The 23094-nt window shown below is 33.9% G+C and overlaps 2 protein-coding genes across 4 annotated transcripts in view; one reads left to right on the top strand and one right to left on the bottom strand.

The window, feature by feature from the left end:
* Positions 1-504: 504 nt before the first annotated feature.
* LOC133172187 (polyhomeotic-like protein 2) lies at positions 505-20333 on the bottom strand. Of its 3 annotated transcripts, XM_061307031.1 has the most exons (24): positions 20257-20333; positions 19713-19768; positions 19479-19556; positions 19215-19268; positions 18627-18713; positions 18469-18548; positions 17598-17686; positions 17233-17312; positions 16811-16891; positions 11471-11567; positions 9061-9618; positions 8764-8900; positions 8401-8605; positions 8213-8256; positions 7385-7487; positions 7054-7245; positions 6357-6593; positions 6004-6215; positions 5536-5730; positions 2972-3095; positions 2526-2675; positions 2334-2440; positions 1930-2112; positions 505-1630 (listed from the first exon to the last, which is right to left on the bottom strand). In XM_061307031.1, exons 1-24 carry the CDS (start codon positions 20282-20284, stop codon positions 1433-1435), a joined length of 3375 nt encoding a protein of 1124 aa, XP_061163015.1. In that variant the 5' UTR covers positions 20285-20333; the 3' UTR covers positions 505-1432. The 3 variants fall into 3 exon arrangements, with proteins under 3 accessions (XP_061163015.1, XP_061163014.1, XP_061163013.1); XM_061307030.1 differs by lacking the exons at positions 16811-16891; positions 17233-17312; positions 17598-17686; ... (4 more) ...; positions 19713-19768; positions 20257-20333 and adding an exon at positions 12088-12152 and having other exon boundaries at positions 11471-11585; XM_061307029.1 differs by lacking the exons at positions 16811-16891; positions 17233-17312; positions 17598-17686; ... (4 more) ...; positions 19713-19768; positions 20257-20333 and adding an exon at positions 12088-12151 and having other exon boundaries at positions 8764-8903; positions 11471-11585.
* Positions 20334-22419: 2086 nt separating this feature from the next.
* LOC133172537 (uncharacterized) overlaps positions 22420-23094 on the top strand; it is a 37436-nt gene continuing 36761 nt past the window's right edge. The window contains exon 1 of the mRNA XM_061307448.1: positions 22420-22584. Within this exon, the coding sequence (XP_061163432.1) occupies positions 22444-22584 (141 nt within the window). The 5' untranslated portion in view covers positions 22420-22443. The remainder of the gene's footprint in view (positions 22585-23094) is intronic.

The following is a 23094-nucleotide window of genomic DNA, read 5'->3' as shown; positions in this document are numbered from 1 at the left end:
GTTATTCATTATTTTACTCTGGATATCTCGAATCCTCGGATATATCTCTGGTTCTTCTCGGTCTCATTGCATTCGAGATAATGAGGTTTGACTGTACTTTAAATAGGACATACTGTACGTGTACATGAATTGGCATATTCAAAATTTAGCGCAATCACTGGGTATGGAGTTGTTGGAGTAATCATGAATTAGTGCCACACATAGCCGTGCCCTGCATTATATATATGAATGATTTATTAGCGCTATTCATCAATTAGTGCATCGTTGTCTGTGCCTTCACCTTACTTGGGGAGAAGCAGAGACCGTGGCCAAGAAGAGAGCTGAGTGGCGAAGTCTTGTGTTGACCTTATGTTCCACTGGGAGCAAAGAGGATAGGTAGTGTCTGCGCCAAAGCCTCTAAAATATGAAGCCCTCTTTTTTAAGTACACATACAATATTCTCATATAATTCAGTGGATGAACAAGATACAATGTTAACCATTAATTATCTTTTTTTTTAATTTGGAGGTTAATGATACTGAAAAGTGTTTGACATACATGTACTCAAGAAATACTTCATATATGGCATCATGTTATGGACTTGTTTAATTTCAAAACTGTGCAGTCAAAACCATATTCTTTCACACTTAATTATCCAAAAAAGTCGAAAAACACAATATTCAAAACACATCAACAACAAAGTTTCTAAAAATTCTTAAAACATCCAAGCAAATCTTCAAAGTGAAATTAAATATGATTATTTAAATGTGACCTAGAATTCTAAAAAGCACAATAAAAATTTTAAAATGCGCTTAAATGATTCATAAATGGTTTATGTAGAAACTAGTGGTAAATGCAATCATTTTTTTTAATAATTGAAATCTCCACATCACAAACTCTGAGAATATCCTTTAAGGTTAAATACTGTATTCTTGTGTGCACAAACATACTTGAAATAACTTGCACTGGTCAATTTTTATATGAACACCACCTATACATTTTTTTCTCTCCAAATTTCTTGGAATCCTTGCCCTTTTTGATTTGGGATATGTTTGGCTGAGATCATATCTTAAAAAAAACTCCTGGCTGTTTACATAGCTGTGTGTGAATATATGTACTGTAATCTTTGTAATCTGATTGCATGTAAATGTGCAATAAAATGTAAAAATTACTGTAATTATATTAAGGCCTAATATAATTAATGCAGTACATGCCTTTTCCATGTACATCACAACACATCTGTCAAAGAAGGTTAAAAGTAATTTCCAATAAAATATACAAGTATTAACAAAGAGATGCAAACATCTCCACTAATTATCAGTTTGTACAAAAAAGTCTCTGTTCTGGTGTCATGAGTAAAAACATCAGTTTGGAAAACAACTCATAGATTTAAAAATTCTACTCTTCAACTTCTGTCAATACTGCTTCAATCTTTTGCTACCACTGTAGCTCTTTTAACTTAGATCCCCCTTGAAAGAATTAATTTTTGCACAGATTTTGAGGGCAGGCCCCAGCTTCATATTCATAGTGGTCATTAGGTGATCCTCCTTAAGAAGCATCAATGCCTGGCCATCAATCTCCTGTGACTTAAATTCATCAGCATATGGAGTACAGCCGGGCATAGACTTGATGAATTCATACACCTCAGTGACCTGTCATAAATAGAACAAAGTACTTGAAAGGTGTTTTGTGAAATCAAGTCTCTTTCAGGACCCAAGCATTAAAATTTGGATCACAAATGCATCACTAATTCAAGAAAATAAACATATCCAGTTTGTTAAATATGTAAGATTCAAGGAAGATGTGAAAATACAGAAATGGCAGAAAATAAAGTATGTTTGATTAGTAAGGTTAATCAATACTTAATATCAGAAATATTCATAATTTGGTAGCAATTCCTATAGTATTTGGCACAGTGATGAAAAGTTTGAGCACAAATTGAAGGACTTACAGTCCATTTTCCTGGGTTTGTGGTGGGTGTGTCAGATTCCATGGAATTATCGGGCTGCTCCTCGGGAGTCACGGGGGAGTCTGGAGCTGAAGAGCTCTCATTAGATGTAGAGGTGTTAGATGTACTGTGTGCTTCTCCTTCCTCCATAGGCTCTGTGTCATCTCGCTCTCCCTCAGGGAATTCCTACAGAGCACAATTGAAGCACATACATGTATATGTAAAATTTAATCTTAAAATTTATATGTATCTCATCCTTCAATAAAATATATGCATCCCTTATACGTCCAACCAATCTTATAATATATGTAGAGTTCCTGAAATAAGAATAAATGTATAAAAATAAACTGCAAGTAATAAATATACACTGTATGCACATGAAGCTTTTGTAAAAATGTTAATTTTACCCTGTTTTCACCATAAGGCAATTTTCCCCCTCTTCCTGGTCCTTTGAGTCCTTTCTTCAGAATCAGAGGAGAGCCTTTCTTCATGATCATTCCTCTTCCAATGCCCACTGTATCAAGTAAGAAATCAGCAAGAAGTCCAATGACTAAATCTATTAAGGACATTCATAAAAATAGAAACAAATTAAACCTTACCATGTTTTCCTCTGGTTTTGAACACAGATGTCCTATGGGCTCTGTTGTACCGCTTGGCACATGCCATGGTGCAGAATCTCTTTGATCTCTTGAATCTAGAAGCCTGCTCCTCAGTACCACAAAATTCACATTTAGAGAAAAATTCTGGCTCTGTAAAGAATGGCAGGAAAATATTCAGGTCTTTAAATTATATTAATAATCCAAAATTTTTGCAGAACACTGTTATGCTGTACCTCCCAAAATAGCTAAAATCCTTTTGTCTCAATATTTTGTTAATCAAGATATTATTTTAGATTTTATGTTTATACTTTGTAACAAAATAAGAACTCAATAGATGCAATTATTCACTTCGGACATGTTCCCTATAAATGATAGGTATGTTTAAGAAATATTGAAAAGATACTGAAAAAAAAAATTGTTTATGTTTGGTGGTGCTTCCTCCTGACCTGGAACTTCTTTCTTTGGCACCACCTCTGAGGGTCCAGCACTTTCTGATTCTTCCTCCATTCTGTCCAGACTCTGACTGGCCTTTGGTGGGATAAATTCTGTCAGCAGTGATGACCTCTGAACCTGTGTAGTTTAAATGAAAAGGTATTTAAAAAATTATCCAACAACAAAGATTTATTTTAATTTGAACCAAAATGCTAAAATATTCTTATGAAAGAAATAATTACACTCCACAATTATTTTTCCTTACAAAGTCATCATATGATTTTGTATGCCAATCAAATATAACACAAAATCACAAGGACACATTTTTTGAGGAAATGAAAATTAGCTATAAAACAAAAAAGAGGTGTATGTACATGTAGCTAAACACATTAATAACTAGAAATCTGATGAGTCAGCAAGGGCCCCGCCGAGGGGTAGAAATATAAGGGTGCAGATTAGGGGATGAGAATTTTACTTGATTACAAAACTTTAAATATATATATAAAGAATAAGCAACAGCAACTGCTAAATATCAAATAACCTGTAAATAGTATACTTGTATTTACATAAGGTAGTAAAAAACCTCATATCTGTAATAACTAGATTAAATGTATATTTAAAGAAGAATGAAGCATGTGTTTTCTAAAATGCCAGCCTTCAGTGAATGCAAATATCACCCAGGCTTGACCTTAACTTCAAAACAAATATCAGTTGCAGACAAAGGTGTTAATTAATCTTAAAGTGACAGAAAGATAACCCTCTAAAATTTTCTGCAAACCAGCAAGATAATCAATCCCAGGGGATTAATTATACTGCTCTCTAAACCTTTTCTTCTAAGTTTACAATAAGAACTTTTTCAGCAATGATAGAATCAGGTTTCTATCTGAATACCTATTAAAATAAATAGTATTCTTGAATTTACAAAAGGCAGAAAAAAAGAAAACAAAAAAGAAAAAAAATAAAATCATAATAAAAAAGATGTCTTTGTCTACATGTATATCTTGTTTTAAGAATTCCATAAAATCATAACTCATTGTGTATTTTACCAAAATAAAGTATGAACATTATTTAAATCCACATTTCAGAGAATGTAAACATCATTCAAAATTGACCATAACTTCAAAACAAACTTCATTTGTAGACAGAGGTGTTAATTAATCTCAATGAGGCAGATAAAGATAAATGCTTTGGATTTTCTTCAAGAGGAAAGTTAATTAATCCCAAAAGACTCATTGCAGCCTTTCATAGTTTACAACAGGAACATTCTCAGCAGTTATCTCTCTTTGCCCATTCACTCTTATATAAAGTTAAGGAATCTACCCCACCAACCCAGCTCCAAACCGGCTGACATAGAGACCCAAACTTAGCATCAAAATATATCTTACTGCCTATTCAACCAACATACCAAATTTGAACTTAATTGGTCAACCCTATAAAAAGATACTAGAAAAAAACAGAAAATTTGTGGACAGAAGAAAGACAGACGGACAGACAGACAGAGTGATTACTATAGGGCACCCGCAAATCCCTGCGGGGCCCTAATTATTCTTTTGCATTTTATGTCCAAAAAAATTCACAGATATCATTACAATTCTCCTAGCATTCTAGCATGCTTTATCAAAATTACATATACACTAGGGATGTCAATTTTGTCAATAATTCATATTCGAATATTCAATGAAAGTATTCGAATATATTCGAATATTCGATACAATAAATGAAATCTGGTTTATTTCAAAAGTACATCATCATACTCTCATGGCAGGTTTTGCGTCGGTATTTGGAAATCAAGTGTATACAACCGAAATATAAATTTAACAAATGATATATATATATATATATATATATATATATATATATATATATATATATATATATATATATATATATATATATATATATATATACAAGCTCAAACCGACGAACCAGTTGTCTACCCAGGGGCAAGATTGTCGTTTACTCTTCAGATTTAAATACACATACAGTGTAATTAATTACAATTATCTGCTTAATAAGAGATATAATCTTGATATAGTGTTTTGAAAATACAAACAAACACTTCCATAGACAATTTTCCAAGATAATTATTTTCCGATAATTATTTTAAAATTTAAGAATATATTCAGATCTGATCGTATTAGACTACTGAAAGTACTTTTTGTATTATACATTAATAATTCTTGTTTATTTCTTTTATACCTTACTCAAAATGATATAATTTAGAAGATCTACAAGATAAGAAAGTAGTAGCTCTAGTAAATACAACGGGGATAATTTCAGCACTGTTCTAATTAAAATTTATTATCTCTTTTTTGTGAAATATGAAAAAAAAACCGAATATTCGAATCATAAATTCACATTCGAATATTAAGTTATCGAATGAATATTCGAATGTTCGAATATTCGTTGACATCCCTAATATACACATAAGTGATTTATAGCACTGTGAATTTTGAAATATAATCCCTCAATGTTTAAATATTGTGAGCATTAACATTTGCAAAACTTAAACCCCATTTCAGTATCACAGAAAATCATTACCCTTTGAACCATTCATGTCATTACTACTACAACTTACAGGGAATGGTTCTGGCCCCTCCTGTATGACAAATCCCTCGATGACATGAGTCAGGATGTGTGGTTTTACTATGGCCTTCTGTTTCTCTACCACTGATGGGTTCTCCTTCTTCACTCCCTCTGTCTTCAACTCAGAGGTATCCATCTTCTCAGGAGCTGATGATTTAACTGATACGTTACCAGATGCCTTTTCTTGCTGCAAAGCAATGGAAAATTGATCTTTCAGTTGAAAAAATCATTAGTTTACAAACTTTATATAAAATTCAAAATAAATTGCCACTTGCACGTAAGTGATTACTTGTGAATGTTGATTACATTAAAATTGCAAGACACAAGTGCATTGCTTCCCCAATTTTTGGTTTGATGTTCAAATTAAAATGAAATATTAAAAGTTTGTTTTCCCTTAAATATGATTAATCTAAATATTCATCAATCTTTCAAAGATTTAAAAGTTTTTAATTTTTCATACCTTGATTGCTTTACCAGACCCTGTCTTCTCGGGCTTTTCCCCTGCAGCACTTTTCTTGGTAGATTCCATCTCACTATCTGATTTGCTTTGACTTTGATTTGGAACAGTCAATGAATTTGGTGTAGGGGTAGAAGGTTTTGACTGACTGGCTGCCTTAGACAAAGACAGTGCTGAAGCCACCGTGTTGGTACCTGCTGATGCTGTCATGGCTCCTGATTAAAGAAAATCCTCAAAATTGGTACATCATCTCTTTAAAATAAAGAGTTTACTTTCATTTTTTAATAAAAATACCTTAGAAAATACATTTTTGATTGATTGGTGTATTAAACATTTCAGAAGTCAAGAATTCTTACCAACAATTCTATTGGCTGTCCTGGGTCGACCTTTCGGGTTTTTAGGAGCACCAGGAACTGCTGCAGTTTTTGGCTTGCTGACAGTTGTGGGGTTAACCCTTGCAGTGACAGCTTTGATTGGGTAAACAGACTGACCCTGGTTGGTCTGTTTGCCTATCTGGACCCCTGCAACATTATTTTGCGAGGAGTTTTTTACTGAAGTCCCAACAATCTGTACCCCCTGGGCTGCCAGTACACCTTCAATCAAACTCTCTTTTAAAATATGAACAACTTTCACACCACAACACCTAGGGGGAAGCTTGACAACATTCACTCATGCAACTCCTCACACATTGCACAACATTTGAAATTAATACAGTTTCCCTGGTGACCAATTAATATGCTTATATCTGCACTAAGTTTGATACAAGTAGTGTTGGACTTAAATTTTGAACATACACATCTATAAATCTATTTCATTTGTTGTTTTTTATTTTTCCTCAGTATCATTATTTTTTATTCTGTGTAAATGTTTCTTCATAATATCACATCTGTCACAAAAATACATCAACAGCATTTCATACTCCATATACCGGTAATTAAAGATGGCTGTTTTTCTTTTTTGTTGAATACATGTACTAAAATCAATGACAGCAATACACAAATAATCACTAAACACCAAACACAAGAAAGACATTTCTACACATACAAGTACTACCTTGTTGTCCCTGAATCTGTGTTGTCCTTAAATAAACTGGTTGTCCAGGTAAGATGGTTGGTGATTGGCCAGATGCTGATAATTGTAACTGCTGATGACCCAATGGGATTGCTCCTTGCTGAAGCTGAGTAGCCATGGCTTGAAGAATGGACTGATTTGTCATGATGGGCTGTGACTGTATGTTTATTTGACCTGAAAAGTTACCCAGATCACATTTTAAATAAAATGATGACTTAAAAAGAGAATGTCATCTTCATATCTCTTATTTTCAAAAGCTTCATGAAGGACTTTAAGGCAATATTTTTTATAATGTCCACGGCAAAGAACCAACCTGAACTAGACACAAGTTGAGGCTGACTGAATCGTATTGGTGCTTGTGTACTTATCAGCTGTGCTGGGGCACCTTGGTTCAAAGCTATTGACTGTCCTTTTGACTATGAAAAGACAAGAAAATCAAAGTTAAAAACTTCAGAGGTTAAATGTGCTGAGTTTAGTTCAAGAATGACCTCTTAATTAGATGTTGAATCTAGAGATGTATCTAGGCTGCCTAAAAAAGATAGAGTTTCATGTAAGTGAACTATGATATACCGTATAACGGGTTTCTTTAGCGGATGTAAATAAAATTTGGCGTTTTGCTTGCTCAAAGGTATGCCAATAATGTTGGCAGAACTTTTTTGGCAAACACAAAGTATTATGGCGTTGCAAAATAGAAGTTCATCTTCTAGATGAGTTTCAGGATCTATAACATTCGTCTGAATATCCATTTACACAAGAGACTGGGTAAAAACCAATACTAGATGGATGATATAATATTCAATTATTAACAGACTGATCAAATTATTTTTCTTGTACATGTACTTCAGTACTTGTATGAAAGGGTGCAAATTTAGCGATTAAAATTTTAGCGGGCCTTACAAAACCGCAAAAATAAGGCAAAGTTAGCACCCTGCTAAAAATTCCTGCTATACGGTATCATGTTTCATTGATCAATATTGAAGAAAAGATTTGAAAGATGCATGTAGCATTACACTATCCTGAAAATTGTTAAACTAACAATTCCATAAATGTCTTGTCCCTGTAAATATGACATTGGTTAATGAGAGTATTTATTCTTAGATTATAAGATAGGTTTGTGGAAATCTTCAGTCAATATACTTACTCCAACAAACCCTGTGGTACTTGTCAGTTGATTAGGTAAAACACCTGCAAAGAAAAAAAAACAGAATTAAGATACAATGAATTTCAAATTGAAAGTCTTTTATTTTGCAGAATTTGCATAGCAACCAAACATTTAATTTATTGTACTGTTTTTGCTCATTAGTAAAGAAATAAATATGATAAGCATACTCAGAACAAGTGGCTGTGCAGCAATGTTTGTTTGAGTTGGCATGATTGGTTTGCCTCCTATAAGTGTGGTGGCTTGGGCCTGTTGTGTGGGTGTGCTAGGGGTTGTTTGTCCCTTACTAACAGTCAGAGCCTTCCCATTGTTGGCAGTGGAGGTTGCTGCAGCTGATACCTGGGCTTGTAATGGCGTGAAAGTGATACCTGGATTCTGGAAAGAAAAACATGACTTTCAAAATATTAACTCCTATTTGCTACATCTGTATGTTACATTTTAATAGTTATACTGAAAATTTCAATATGCTATAATGAATTGTTTTTGTTAAGAATTTTTCAAATAAACAGAAGTTACAACAAAAATGACCTTACCTGTGTAGGTGTTGTTGGGCCTGGTGACATTAGCCCCGCCCCCATTCTCTGCTGCTGCATGGCCATAGCAGCCATGTTCATATTGGCCATGTTTATCTGTGGGTTTATGTTCATGTTCATAGCATTGGCCTGCATTGCTGCTGCAAAATGAAATATAAACTTTGCACACACACTTATTTTAAATAACAACCAAGAGTATAATAATATTTCTACTTCAGATTCTTGTGAGCAGACTCAAATGTTCTAGATGATCTACATAGAACTATATAATTATTACTACATCCATTTTTCTGATACCTTGCAGGGACATCCCTTGCATAGCAGCATTCTGCAGCATGATTTGTTGTTGGTTGAAGGGATACTGCATGTATGGTGTACTCTGCATCTGTGGAATGACCTGCACCTGTGGTATTGTTGCACTTCGCAGGTTAGCAGCATTAACAGTCATGGCTTGAGATGGTATACCACCCTGAAGAGTTGCACCTGCCATGGCATTTCCAGCCAAGGCATTAGCTGTCATGGCATTTGCCACCATTGGATTTGACACTGTCATCATTGAGTTTGCCACCATTGGATTCGACACCGTCATCATTGAGGCGCTGCCAGAGAAAATTGCAGCAGCATTCTGAGGTGTTATGCTAATGGCAGCATTTGCTACTGATGCTGGTTGCTGGTGTTGATGCTGCTGATGTTGCTGTACTGTTGGTGGCTGGTTGACCTGCTGCTGTTGAACTTGCTGTGGTGTTGCAGGTTGTGGATGCACCTGCTGTGGTGTTGCTGGTTGCTGAGATGGTTGTTGCTGAATTGGTGCTACAGTTTGCTGTTGCTGTGTGCTTGCTTGTGGTTGCGAGTTCCCTGATATGAAAAAGTACCATAATTGTTAGTAATTTTTAAATTGAAAATCCTCATATTAAATGTCTTCAAAGTTTTAACAGAATTTTGTTTAAATTACACAGTGCTTAATGCTGCACTTAAACATACCCATATATTCAACAAACAGCCAAAGATGGACAAAAATGCTTTGCTACATGTATATCTTTAATTCATGATACCCTGTTGATATTTTATTTGTTTGAAATTTCAGTGACCAAATATGACTTTGACTTTTATTATAAGCAGGATTGCCATTTCTTCATGATCACTGTAGTAAATATATTTCACTGGTTGGAGGTTATGGATCTCAACTAGGGATTTTAAAATCTTTATATATTTAATCTTTAAAATATTTATGTGTAATACATTTTCAATGCCATTTGGAGAAATGATAGAGCATTTTACTCAATTTATCCATTAATTGGCAGTCTTAATCAATTTTGAATAAGTTGTAGTAATTTGACTTACTTATCAACAACCAAAAAAAAAAAATAACAGTCTATGCGAAAGTTTTTTGGACCACACAGGACATTTGGTCCGGTGTAATCAATGAACACACAGGACTGAACCAAATTTTGTCAGACCAAAAAACTTAATGTAAAAAAGTGAAACACGTGAAAATACAGAGTAGTAGACTAGCTTAACAGCTTTTCTTTAACAAGGGATCACTCCTGCATAATACTGTAGATGGACATGCTGTTTTAATCACATTCATTTACGTATTTTGATTTCTGCGATATTTTTTTACTTGTAACAAACATCTAAATGATACCGCATCAAAATAATAATACTCAAAACTGGACAGTGACACATCAGACATTCTTGTCCGGTGTAAAAAAAAGATGCATCGGACCAGAGGCACTATATATCGGTCAGGTCCGATGGTCCGATGTCTTTCGCATAGACTGAATTAATAATAAAATTTAAAAAAAAAAATCAATGTTAAAAGTAAACACCAGACAAGAAATGGTCTTGGAGAGGAAATGATAAGGATTTCAATAAGTAATAGTGGGGGAATTTCAAGTCAATGTGAATATAACTGGTACTTATACCATAAACTAGAGATGTCAAATGTCAATAATTCATATTCTGAATATTCAGTAAGAGTTCTCAAACATATTTGAATATTCTATAAAATGAATAAGCTCTGATTTATTTTAAATATGTATAATCCTATACCATGATAAATTGGAAGTAAAACTAGATGTAGACTTTTGTAGGTGTACAGTGAGGAATTGTCATTGTTTGAAGCATATACAACTAAATCATAATTCAAACAAGAGCCCCATAGGACATAATGTTCACCACTTAACTTTTGTCCAACTGTTCTTAACATATTTAAAAGATTTATCTCCTTTATATTCCTATCAAAAATTGTAATTATTAATAAGAAAATTGTCTTAAGTTTGGAGGTATTTGTTTATATTTCAAAATATTTCAAAGATTACCTGTTCTGATCTTTTACAATAAACCACTAATTAAATAAATAAATAAATCAAAAAGAACAAACAAAACAAAACAAACAAAAACCAAATGGTAAAAGCTCAGGAAAACACTTGAAGGGATAGGAATTTCATACTTTAGGTAAATGGCTCATTGCCTTTTCACAATCCTGCAAACATTTTGCATATTTTCCAAAACTAGGCTATTAAAGTATTTGTCATTTATTCAAGCATATTTTTACTCAAGACGGGAGTTGGCAATTCTGACAACAGGTACATTTATAGCTAAAAATTATCTTATCAAGACATAGTCCAGGAAAAGAAATCACCTCTCTATCTCTATTGTACATGTTATGTATAGTATTATTTATTATTTTTGCAAAGACATTAACCTTGCTGTGGTTGTTGTTGTGCTGGCTGCTGAGGGTTTGCACTGGGTTGCTGATTTTGAGGCTGGGCAGCTGCCTGCTGTGATTGATCAGCCATGGCCTACGATTTTGGCAAAATCTGTAAAGATACATAATGAAGAATGATATCCACGAAAGATTTAATTTTACATGGAAAAAATAAAATGAAAATGAAGAGACAGACTTTTTAATTTTTTTTTTTTTTACTATCAAACATCATGAAGCTTAATGGAAAAACGCTGCAGACGTCGTCTGGTAAACACTGCACTGCACTGTGCAGTGTACTGTCAAAACTTTCATGAAGAATTAGGCCAAATATCTATTTGCTGGCAATACGAAGATATGCTTATTTTTGAAAGTGTTGGGTATGTGAGATATAAAAGTATTAAAATTATCGAATAGCACTTTTTATTTTCTTTTTTTATTCCCCATAATATAGACCAAAATAAACTGGGTTAATTTATTATAAATAACTCAACAAAGCTCAGCAATATATTTCACTTCAAGTAAATATCATGGCAATTTCAACCGCCTTACAATGAATAACATATACTGGTCGCTATTATGAGTATTAAATATACCTGCAGAACTTTGAAACTGACCTCAATAAGGTGTATTTTAACTTCTCGATTGCTGAACTTGAAGGGACAATGCATAATCCGCCATTGTTTCTTTTCTTTTCGGAACTCCTCGAAAAATTTCTAAAACTAAAAATCGGATCCGGAGACGGTGGATCCGGGAGGCAGTTCATTATTATTTTTAAAAAATGACAAGGCTTCACACATTAGTCAAATTAAATCAAATCCTCATTAAAACATAGATTGAAATTTTTATATCATTAGAATTGTCCAATTTAGTGAGTTATACCAATCTTTTAATTAATTTTTTTTCACAAAAAAAGCATTTTTTTTAAAAAGTGTTTAATGTACAAATTACAAAATCAAAGAATAAAAATATATTTCATCTTGAAATATATCCTTATAAAATATTAAAAATGAAACGTAAATATATTGAGAACTTTGTGCCACAAACTGCAAGAGACAGCTAGTATGAATAGAAATGTCCATGTATTTTTGTTAGAATAAAAATATAATCTTTGCAAATATATTTCATCAATTCTTATTATCTTACCATCTTGAAGTATAAATAATTGAAAAATATTGTATTAAATATTTAAGCAGTTACCAAAATAATGTTAATAAAATGAAAACTTGTGACATATCTCATTGTTGTAATAAAGTGCACTGCCAAGGCACATGTTACGCATCTAATATTGTGTGACAAGGTGGGTTCGGTCGTTGGTGGCCAGAAAGCTCAGCTGGTAGAGCACTAGAGTGGAGATTCAGGGTTCAAATCCCAGTTTGGTCCATCACATTTTTCTCCTCTCCCGTTACATCTGGTGCTCTGCCATGCCCTGGAAGTGACAGGTGAAAGACTTAATTGCCAGGGAAGAGCCTGGGTTGGTATCTTTGGGGTATAAGACCTTTAAGGAGGGAGGAATGTGGTGGTCCGACGGGTTCGCTCGCCAGTGGCCAGATAGCTTAGTTGGTAGATCACCTGACTAGAGATTCAGGGGAGTCCTGGTTTGAATCCAAGTCTGGTCCATCAAGTTTTTCTCCTTAATTGTTTAATTATCATAAACAGATGAGTGTGCATCATGTCCATCTTGATATTTAAGACTTTTCCATTCCTTACATTTCATTTGCATCTCCTATGCTGTAATATTAATTAGAACAAATAGTACATCGATATACAGAGGCCCATTTAGGACCTATCATAAAATATATTTTTGATTTCAATATGATGAATTTAATCAGGTATAATAATTATTTTTAATTCAATATAACAAATTCAAAAATAACATTAAATTCATTTAAAGGAATTCTTTTTTTTTTTTAACGAAAATCAAATTCATTCAAACAAACTCTTATATCAATTTGAATTTGTTTAAATTCAACAATTCATTATATTAAATTCAAAAATATTTTTCGATAGGTCTTAAAGGGGCCTGGACACAGTTGCATTGTTTAAAATTTTAAATGTCTCTATTTTTATTCAAAACGTAGGTAATCAGAGATTACAGAGCTCACCTCAAGGAATGTTGTCTTTAAGGCAAAGTCCCACACTAAACTAATAATCTAGTAGTGTGCATCCCTAGATGCAACATTTATGCAGTTTTGGTCTGATAGGGCTTGCAGTTACTTGGGAATGGATCTAAAAGTAGGTCAGATCCAGCATCCAAAGCAAGTTTAAAAGTGTTTGTCCTTTGATGCATCATCCTTGCAAGTTTGGTTCAGATAGGCCTTATAGTTTCTTGGCAATGGACCTGCTAAAAAACTTTAACCTGGTCACTCATCTGGAAAATGTAGGTACGATCCAGCATCTGAAGCAAGTCCAGTAGTGTGCATCCTTAGATGTATCATCCATGCAAGTTTGGTCGATATAGGGCTTATAGTTATACTTGGAAATGAGATCTGCTCCAAAAACTAGCCTGATCATTCATCCAGAAAATGTAGGTCAGATCCAGCATCCAAAGTAAGTCCAGTAGTGTGCATCCTTAGATGTATCATCCATGCAAGTTTGGTCAATATGGGGCTTATAGTTACTCAGAAATGAGATCTGCTCCAAAACTTTAACCTGGTCACTCATCCGGAAAATTTAGGTCAGATCCAGCATCTGAAGCAAGTTCAGTAGCATGCATCCTTAGATGTATCATCCATGCAAGTTTGGTCAACATAGGACTTATAGTTACTCGGAAATGAGATCTGCTCTAAAAACTTTACTGGTTACTCAATAGGAAAATGTATGTCAGATCCAGCATCTGAAGCAAGTCTGGTAGTGTCACTAGTGTGCATCCTTAGATGTATCATCCAATCCATACAAGTTTGGTCAACATAGGACTTACAGTTATTTGGAAACAAGATCTGCTTCAAAAACTTTAACTTGCTCCAAAACCTCTAACCTGCTCTAAAAAAATTAACCTTGACAATGTCATTCTTTAGCTGAAATTGCAGCATCTGAAACCTTGACTAGTACAACGAAACACACTAGAGGCATCCTCCATGCACCTCTAATTGATATAGGGCATAGAAGTACTTGAAAAGAAATCTGCTCTAAAAATTTTAACCTGGGATGACGATGCAGAGGTTATTACATAAGCTCCCCCAACTTCGTTGAGGTGAGCTAAAAATGACTTCAGTTTAATGATTTGAATTTCTTACATGATTATTTTTTGAATTCAGTGATGTCATTCTTCATAACATCATGTCAAACACTTGTGTTTGTAAACAGGACATAAGCTCTGTTATTGTTTACGTTTCACCAGGTGTGTTCTATTTGTTTAGTCTGCACACATCACTGAGCTCAGACTGACAATACTAGTGAGTTGGTTTTGCTTTCTGGTAATGTCTAATCTTAGTTGAAAACTTTGATATTGTCAGACTTATTTTGATATTTTGCATTTTACAATTTATTCAAAAGTGAGAAAAACAGTTATTAGTAAGGTCTAAATTAACATAAAGCAGGCAAAAAATGAAGAAAAAAAGTTAGTTGACAAAAGTTCAAAGCAAACTTGGGCCTCTACTCCAGTTGAAACAATATATAAGGTCTGATGAGACCTTCCTTGAATATTTGATTTTGTATCTGTTTGTAACATACAGTTGAACTTCGGTATCTCGAACATGGATTTCTCAAATACCATGGATATGTCGAAGTCATTTTGAAGTCTCAACTACTTATTCCTCACGTATTTTACCCTGGGTATCTCGAATCCCCGGTTATCTCTAAGAATTCTCTTGGTCCCTTCAAGTTCAAGATAACAAGGTTTGACTGTATATAAATATTACGATCTTATGATCTCTAAACTGTTTTCAAAATGTCTTTAAAAAATTTGAACACCAAATAATTAAATAACAGCAATTCAAGTCATATCCGTTAGGATTATATAGGATATACTATTCTCCTTGGCACAAATACCTGGTAATGTACTCAATTTTCTGTGAGAAAACTTGTTAAAGAAGCTATATGTCAATCACAATATTAAGAACTATTATATATTACTGAGGAACGTGTCACCTGACCTGAAGACTAAGTCCCCCACCCCACCCCCACACACAAAAAGGCCAAAATTTGTTACTTGTGTGTTACAACAAAATGCTTCATTTGATTTTAGTTAGAACACTATTTGAACTTATTACTGGAAATCTGAAGAATACTGAATTTCAGAATAGGTATATATTAAAAAGAAATAATGTGCAGCAAAAATTTTATTTTCTGTACTCATATTTAAAATATACCTTCAGAGCACATATCTTTTTAACCTTTGAAAACTAAAATGTCCCACATTGCAAGTCCACATTGATAAAACCATACACACATGTACATGTAATCTGTATTAAGCCATCTAGTCTATGGCTTTACATATTTTTGATTTCACTTCTTGAAAATCTTCATGCATTCAGAGATTATATTGTGTATACACAAGAACTTTTCCATCATCACTAAAAATAAAATACTGTTCTGTATACATTTCATGTAGTTTATTTGCATGCCAAATGCCCATCGAAATTTACGACAGACTGGTATATGTACATATACAAAATAAAATAAATACTAACAAATCAAAATACCCATGTAAGAATCAAAATACGTATGCAGTAAAAATAAAATGAAAAGGAATATCAAAGAAAAAAAAAAATAAACGAACAAAGCTTAACAATAAAATATAATTTTCATTTAAAAATTTAAGATTAAAAGGAAAAAGTTCTTTAAAAGATGAACTTGAAAATCAGAACAACGTATATGCAGAATACACGTAACAGGTAAACAGCAAATGCCTTGCATAATGTTTGAATTACATTTCACTTCAGGTAGTTTAGAGACATTTTCTTCAGTTTTACAGAAAAGAGGGCAGTGATGGAAACAATTATGCTTATAACTAATAATCCTGAGATCCGTCTTTATGGTATATTCTAGCATTACACTACTGAATACTTGGAAAACACAAACTCCCGGAATTTATCAAACTTTGTGTACAGATTTGAAATGTCTTCATTTGCATCAATTACCTGTAAAATAAATAAATTTGAAAATAAGCAGTAGTATTTGAACATTTCTATTTGTTGAAGTATGCTGATTGGCAAAGCGGTAATCTGTTCCAAGAAAATGACTTCAGTTGATAAAAGAGAGAGAGAAATAAAGACTGTAATTTTTTGTCATTTCACACACAGAATTTTAAAACACTTTTCCATACAAGAAAATGTGAAGCTTGTTCTAGAAAATCTTTTCTAAAGTAGGTGTACTTTTCTTTTTTTGTACAGAACTTACATAAACAGGGGCTGGTAATTTGAATTTAGTTTGGTTAATCAGCCAGTTTTCATGCAGCACATGGAGGGACTGCAGGTAATCCTGTAATATAAAATGATGTTAAGTTTAATACTGCTTCCTAAGTAGTGCCAATCCCTATTCCTCATCCCCTCGAGTCAATCTCAATACTTGAAATCTTTCATAAATTGCAGGTGTATAATTTTTTTTAGTTAAATCTAGACTTTGTAGTGTCACAGTGAAAAATAAGTTGATAGGCTAGTAAAACCACTAAACCAGGTTGTCCCCATTCGTACCTAATGTAGTAGTCTACTCAAATTGCAGTACGATGGACATACATGTATGTGTGCACTATTACAAATTTATTCATTCTTGATGAAAGGTGGTTTCTTAATATTCCTGATTTTAGAAATACAGAATCTTACAATGGGGACATCTTTTTCCTCCATTCTGGCTCTTTTTCGGATTCTTTCTTGACAAGTTTTGGGGTCAGCTCTCAAGTACACTGCAAAATGTATACAATGTATTCATAGTACATGTCATGTCATGCAAGCAATCTATGGTTTTATATTGATGTTGAACTAAGCAGAGCATTTGCAGCAGTGAATGAGACATCATTCAAATGTTAATCTTAAATTGTCTTAAAATTGTTAAAATCATTAGATATTGATACTGGAATAATCAAGCCATATTAGGCAACCCAGTTGTTCATAACTGTGTCACTTAAGGAACCTAGATTTCCAATTACTTAAAACTGAAAGCTATACAACATTATTTAGTTGCAACTTACCAATGATGTCAATCTTGGTGTTTTCCTGTTGTAATATGAAATCATAAAACTCTGACAACACAGCATAGTCAATCTCAGGCATCAGCTTACTGTAATAATTATAAAAATAAACAGTAATTCACTTGTGATATATACAATGTCATCAAGGTAATATATTGTATTGAGTAAACATGTTTTTTTTTTTTAATTGCCTTTTTTTCAAAATAAAATTTAGTAGATAATGCCATCTTTAAACAGAACGCAAAAGCTTTGAAGTCTTATGAATAATTATTACTCAATATTGTCATGTTTAGAGTGTAACTGGTAAGGGAGAAAAATATGATGGACCAGACCAGGATTCCAACCTAGGTCCCTTGAATCAATAGCCAGGTGCTCTGCCAGTGCTATTTGGCTACCGGCAATCGAACTTGCCTGACAATTCCTCCCTCCTAAAAGGTCTTCACCCCCAAAGACACCAACTTTGGCTCTTTCCTGGTTGGTCTTTAACTTGTCATGTCCAAAGCATGGCAAAAATATGATGGACCAAACCAGGATTTGAACTTGGGCTCCCTGACCAGGATTTGAACCCAGACCCCCTGAATCACTAGTCAGGTGCTCTATCAACTAATCTTTCTGGCTTTGGGCCATTTGACCTGCTTGACTGCCACAAGAGTTACTAAAACATCAGGTGAGGAGTGTGTTCAACCTCCATACACTAATCATAAATTTTCGAAGAATCGTAATGATGGCCTAGAGTTCCGCATTTCACTGTGAGGAATTTCTTCATGAAGTGTAGCAAAGATGTGATCTAATAAAATTTTCAGACAAACAGACAGGGAAAACATAAACAGAAAGAGATACATTTTTAAATGCGGAGAAACTATTAACTTACCTCTGGTAAAGATTTTCAACAAAACAGTTTCTAGCACTGAATATTGATCTCTCCATCATCTTGATGCTGGTATGTTTTGTCTACAAAAAATGAACAAATTAGCTTGTATGATACAGTAAGTGCAGTTAAAACTGTAAAAATTTAATGCTGGTACTTACTCGGTGTTTGTGACCCTCTGCCATGGTTAACTGGACATAGGATTGGAAGGCCAAGCTCCAGCGAGATGCATCCTTATACATCATGTCCTGGGGGATATACAATAATTACTGTATGTATTTAGTGTTACTTAAACAAAAAGAATACTCTTCATTTCTTATAATCAAAATTATTCCAAAACCCAGGTTTTTAATTAATCTGATTTAATTTAAAACTTGTCTGATTCATTGCAGTCGTAATGTATATACACTAAAGTGTACATTTACAGGACTTTCGATTATTCTGATGTGAAGAGGTGAATTAATCCATTCGGAGGGGCTGATTTTGAATTATTTCGAATAGTTTCCTTTGCCAAGTATGAAATTTAAGTCAGTAAATTTCAGTCATTGAAACGACAATAAATTGCCTCCTGCCACCCCTTATTGAAAGCCCTGCAACATTCACATCTTTTGAAGCCAAGACTATGCTTAATTTTCCTGTTTGCAATTTTTTTTTTTTTTTAGAATTCTTATCGTGTGCAACTATATGGACTACACAAACATTTAAAATGACTATTAGACCAGCAACTGATGCAATACTAATCTGCTTACTAGAGTGTTGTATCCATTCACATCTTTCCATTTGTGAACTGGCTCTTGGATTACCTACAAAGCAGACAAATACATCAATTACATAATCATAAAGAAGTGATCAGTTCCAAAAGTGTAACTCACTATAGGGTGCTGACGAAAAAAAAAAAAAAAATGAGCACATGGGCAAAGAATAAATGAAAGTATGCATTTATTAAAAGCCAGCTGGAATACAAATTCATTTTCCATGCATTGACACAAACAAAACATCAAGGTTCATCTTACCTCGATCTTATCACTAAAGTTTTTGAAATATTGAAGAAATGTTGATTTTCCACTTCCAATATTTCCTTCCACCACAATCTTTGAAAAATATCAAATTGCTATATTTGTTAGAATGAAAAATCTAAGACTTTTATTAGTATGAATTTTGCAAGCAAGTTCAAGTTTTTCTACACTTGACAAACACAAGATTAGAATGTTTTTACTTCTGATTTCATATGATTACTTAAAATTTACCGTTGGAACTCGTCCTCTTTTCTTCTTGGGAATGTTGACTTGAGGATCAACATTTTCTGAAATATAATAAGAAATTTCATGAATTTAAGGACGGATCCAGGGATCACAAGCAAAAAAAAAAAATTAAATGGTAGTGTGTGTCTGAGGGGTGTGTGTGTGTGTGTTCAATACCAGTCATGGACTCATGATAAGTTGGTTTTCTTCATACTCTTCCTACCAACTTACATGGGGGTCCAGTAAAAAAAAAAAAAATCCCAAATGAAATTTTTGTAAAAAGATCCCCTCGACCCCTCTCCCTTCCATGGCGAAATAATTTAGTGCGCAATGCCTTCTCCCAGTCATCCCTGCATTGCATGTCCTCCATAGAAAATACATGTCTGCATTATGAACAAAATACGTATACGTCTGATTGAGTTTTTGTGGAGTACACACAATGCCACAATGAACAGGTGAAGTAATGCACTCCACAAACGAAGTTATTTGGAGTGACCAAGTTAACTTAAAGTATTACTAGTTAAGTGTTACGAAGAACATGACATGATACCTGAATCAAAGTGACTGAATCCTAGCATTTTCTCCTTTGTAGTGTTGTCGTACACAGTCGTGATCTTTGGCGCAATATTTTATTCACATATACCGCTAAATTTTTTGTTATCCAATCAAACGCTTCCAATTATTCACTCCATGCGTTCCACTTTTACCGTAAATACACATATACGTGCTTAAGATCTTAAAGAAGTATGACTTGCAGTGGCGTATATTGTGTAGGTTAATGAGAGCCACGAAATTGACGGCTGGATGCGAGGAGTCACACCCTCCCGCTGCAGCGGTATATTTAACTGTTTAAAGGTCAACCCCGAAAAAATATATCACCTGAAAGAAAATAGACCTGACGTGTATTTGCCTGAATTGAATTTGCATCAATATAACTCTGTCATTATAATTGACAAGATTGTAATAATATATATAAACATATTTTCAGTTTACAGGCATGCAAATAAAATCTTCACGAGGACTTAACAAAATTGAAGAAAAAAAATGAAATCCTTAACAGTGCCTAGGTAAAAACATTGATAAATATGAAAACTTCCCGCAGCCTGTTAACTCGAAGAAATAATCCAAATTCAAATAATACTTTGCATGTTTTGATTTTGCCTAATATCCCCAAAATATTTCCAGCATTACATGGCCATAGGAACCGCTTGTGGAGGAATTTTTGCTTGGAAGCAAATCCCCCCCCCCCCCCACTGAAAATGTTTCAGTGATTGTGCGCCCGCAAACCGCTAAAAATTTCCTACGGACCCTGTATTAATCACAAATTTATTTATTCTTTGTGCAGATTATAGACTTTCATCGATTTTCCAATTAGTTTAATTGCTAAAAATACTTTCTGCATTGGACAACAATCAAAGTAAAAATGTTAAGAAAGATATAATTATGATGATCTCCCCCACCCCCACCCCTTTTTTCAACCATTTGTGTTTATTTGATATTTACCATGTTTACACCTTTGAAAAAATAATTTGTAGTCTACAGTCTTTTTGCCTATATATGAAATATATGCCACAACCTTGCGCAATTTTACGATCTACAAGGACCGAACGCATCACTGTTCCGACCAATATCCCAAATCATGTAGCTCTGTGAACATGCTCAAATTAAGTGATAAATAGAAGATGTACAGACCGCACTTAATAATTTTAATTAAGTTCTTAATTGTTCACATCACATGCAACAATTAAACTTTTGACCGTATTATTTAGTTATAAATTATCGAGCGAGTTTGTAGCTGCAGATTTTTAGCTCGTACTGGTCTGAAAAAAAAAAAAAAAATGGGAAGGACAACCATGTCAATTTTTTCAGACGATCTGCAGATAGCGAGTTTGGTGCCCGCGGTTCACATCGCAATTATTTATTTACAGAAAGGGATTGTATGCTGATAATTAAATGGGGAAAAATATCCTGGAGAGGAACTTGAAAAAAAATGGATGTTAAGAAAATACTAAAATAATCATTATGTATGGAATTTGCACCCCCCCCCCCACCACCACCACCACACACACACACACACACCGGATTTGGTTATAGATTCTTGAAGGTTACAAGTACGAAATCAAATATCGACTCTATCCTCTTGTCGTGACCTAACTGACTGGCATTGGAAAATTTTTTTAGATAATACAAATTGTAATTAATCTCACAAAAGTCTGCATAAAATATGCTTTTGGGGAGTCTATGCCCCCTAAAAATATATTTTTAAGTTGGGCGGATGGAATGGGTAGTTGGAAATATCTTAGGACTCAATATTAATATTCAAATATTTGAAGCAGTACATGCTTACATAGCAACAACAAAACGTTTAATTTGAACACTGTCATGTAGCATATGTAAATTTTGTAAATTAAAATATTTCCAAACCCGTTAATCGCCCGAGTGGCGCAGTGGTTTATGCTTTAGAGTCGCGGAAAAAGGAGTTATTCCTTAATTACGTCGCGGATTCGAATCCCTCTGTGAGACGTGGAGCTCAAGTTTTTTTTCCTTTGCTTTATTATATATAAAACCTAGGTGGTTCGGACCCCGATCCCCCTCTAGACAGCTAGATCAGCGCATGAGATTAAAGATTATTATTTCATCAGGAATAAGTACGGTAAATATTGACCAATGAAACAACAGCGCGCGTTACGTCACTGGTTGAATCGTGAGTCTTGCAGTTGTTGCATGGAGGAGATGGATGAAGATGAACAGGAGAAAGCGTAGCGTGACAATATATGTTCGCAACAAGCAGCGATACAACCCAGCTTCTAAGTTGTACAATTTTATCAATGTTCGCGTTGAAAATTTTGCTGGCACCAGAATTGGCGATATCAAGGAGGTTTGTGGGAAAAAAGTTCTGCGAAAGTTCACCGGAAGTTGAATTGTTTATAAACAGTAGCAAGCACATGTCATCATTGCTGCAAAATGGTCCGACACAGTCTCTTGATTTTTAACCAAAGAACTGGAATTAGCTTGATAACTTTATTAATCTTTTCAGCATAAACTTATATTGTAAATATACATTTTTTTTAAATGTTAATTTAATTCGTAAGACGAAATGGTTTTCTACATTTCAACTTAAAACATTGCACATGCCCTTGTTTCTCATCTGTAATGAATATTTTAACCCGTAGTAGATAATAACACAATTAAGGTTCCTAACTCCGAATTACATGGAGTACCACCCTCCCCAGAATTGCAGTCACACTTTAAGAGAAAATGCCATGACACTTGTTTCTGTTATAATTTTTTTTTAAACCCATAGTAGGGTGAATTCACCATGCATCGGGCACCCTCGCACTTCAGCAAGTTCTAGTGATATCTCTACCAACAGAATATTATCAAAATG

Source organism: Saccostrea echinata, unplaced genomic scaffold (genome assembly GCF_033153115.1).
Source record: "Saccostrea echinata isolate AGI-Se365-2 ecotype Australia unplaced genomic scaffold, CSIRO_AGI_Sech_v1 ptg000054l, whole genome shotgun sequence".
Lineage (NCBI taxonomy): Eukaryota > Metazoa > Mollusca > Bivalvia > Ostreida > Ostreidae > Saccostrea > Saccostrea echinata.
Note: the sequence above shows the minus strand (reverse complement) of the source record. Positions and strands in the feature narration are given on the sequence as shown.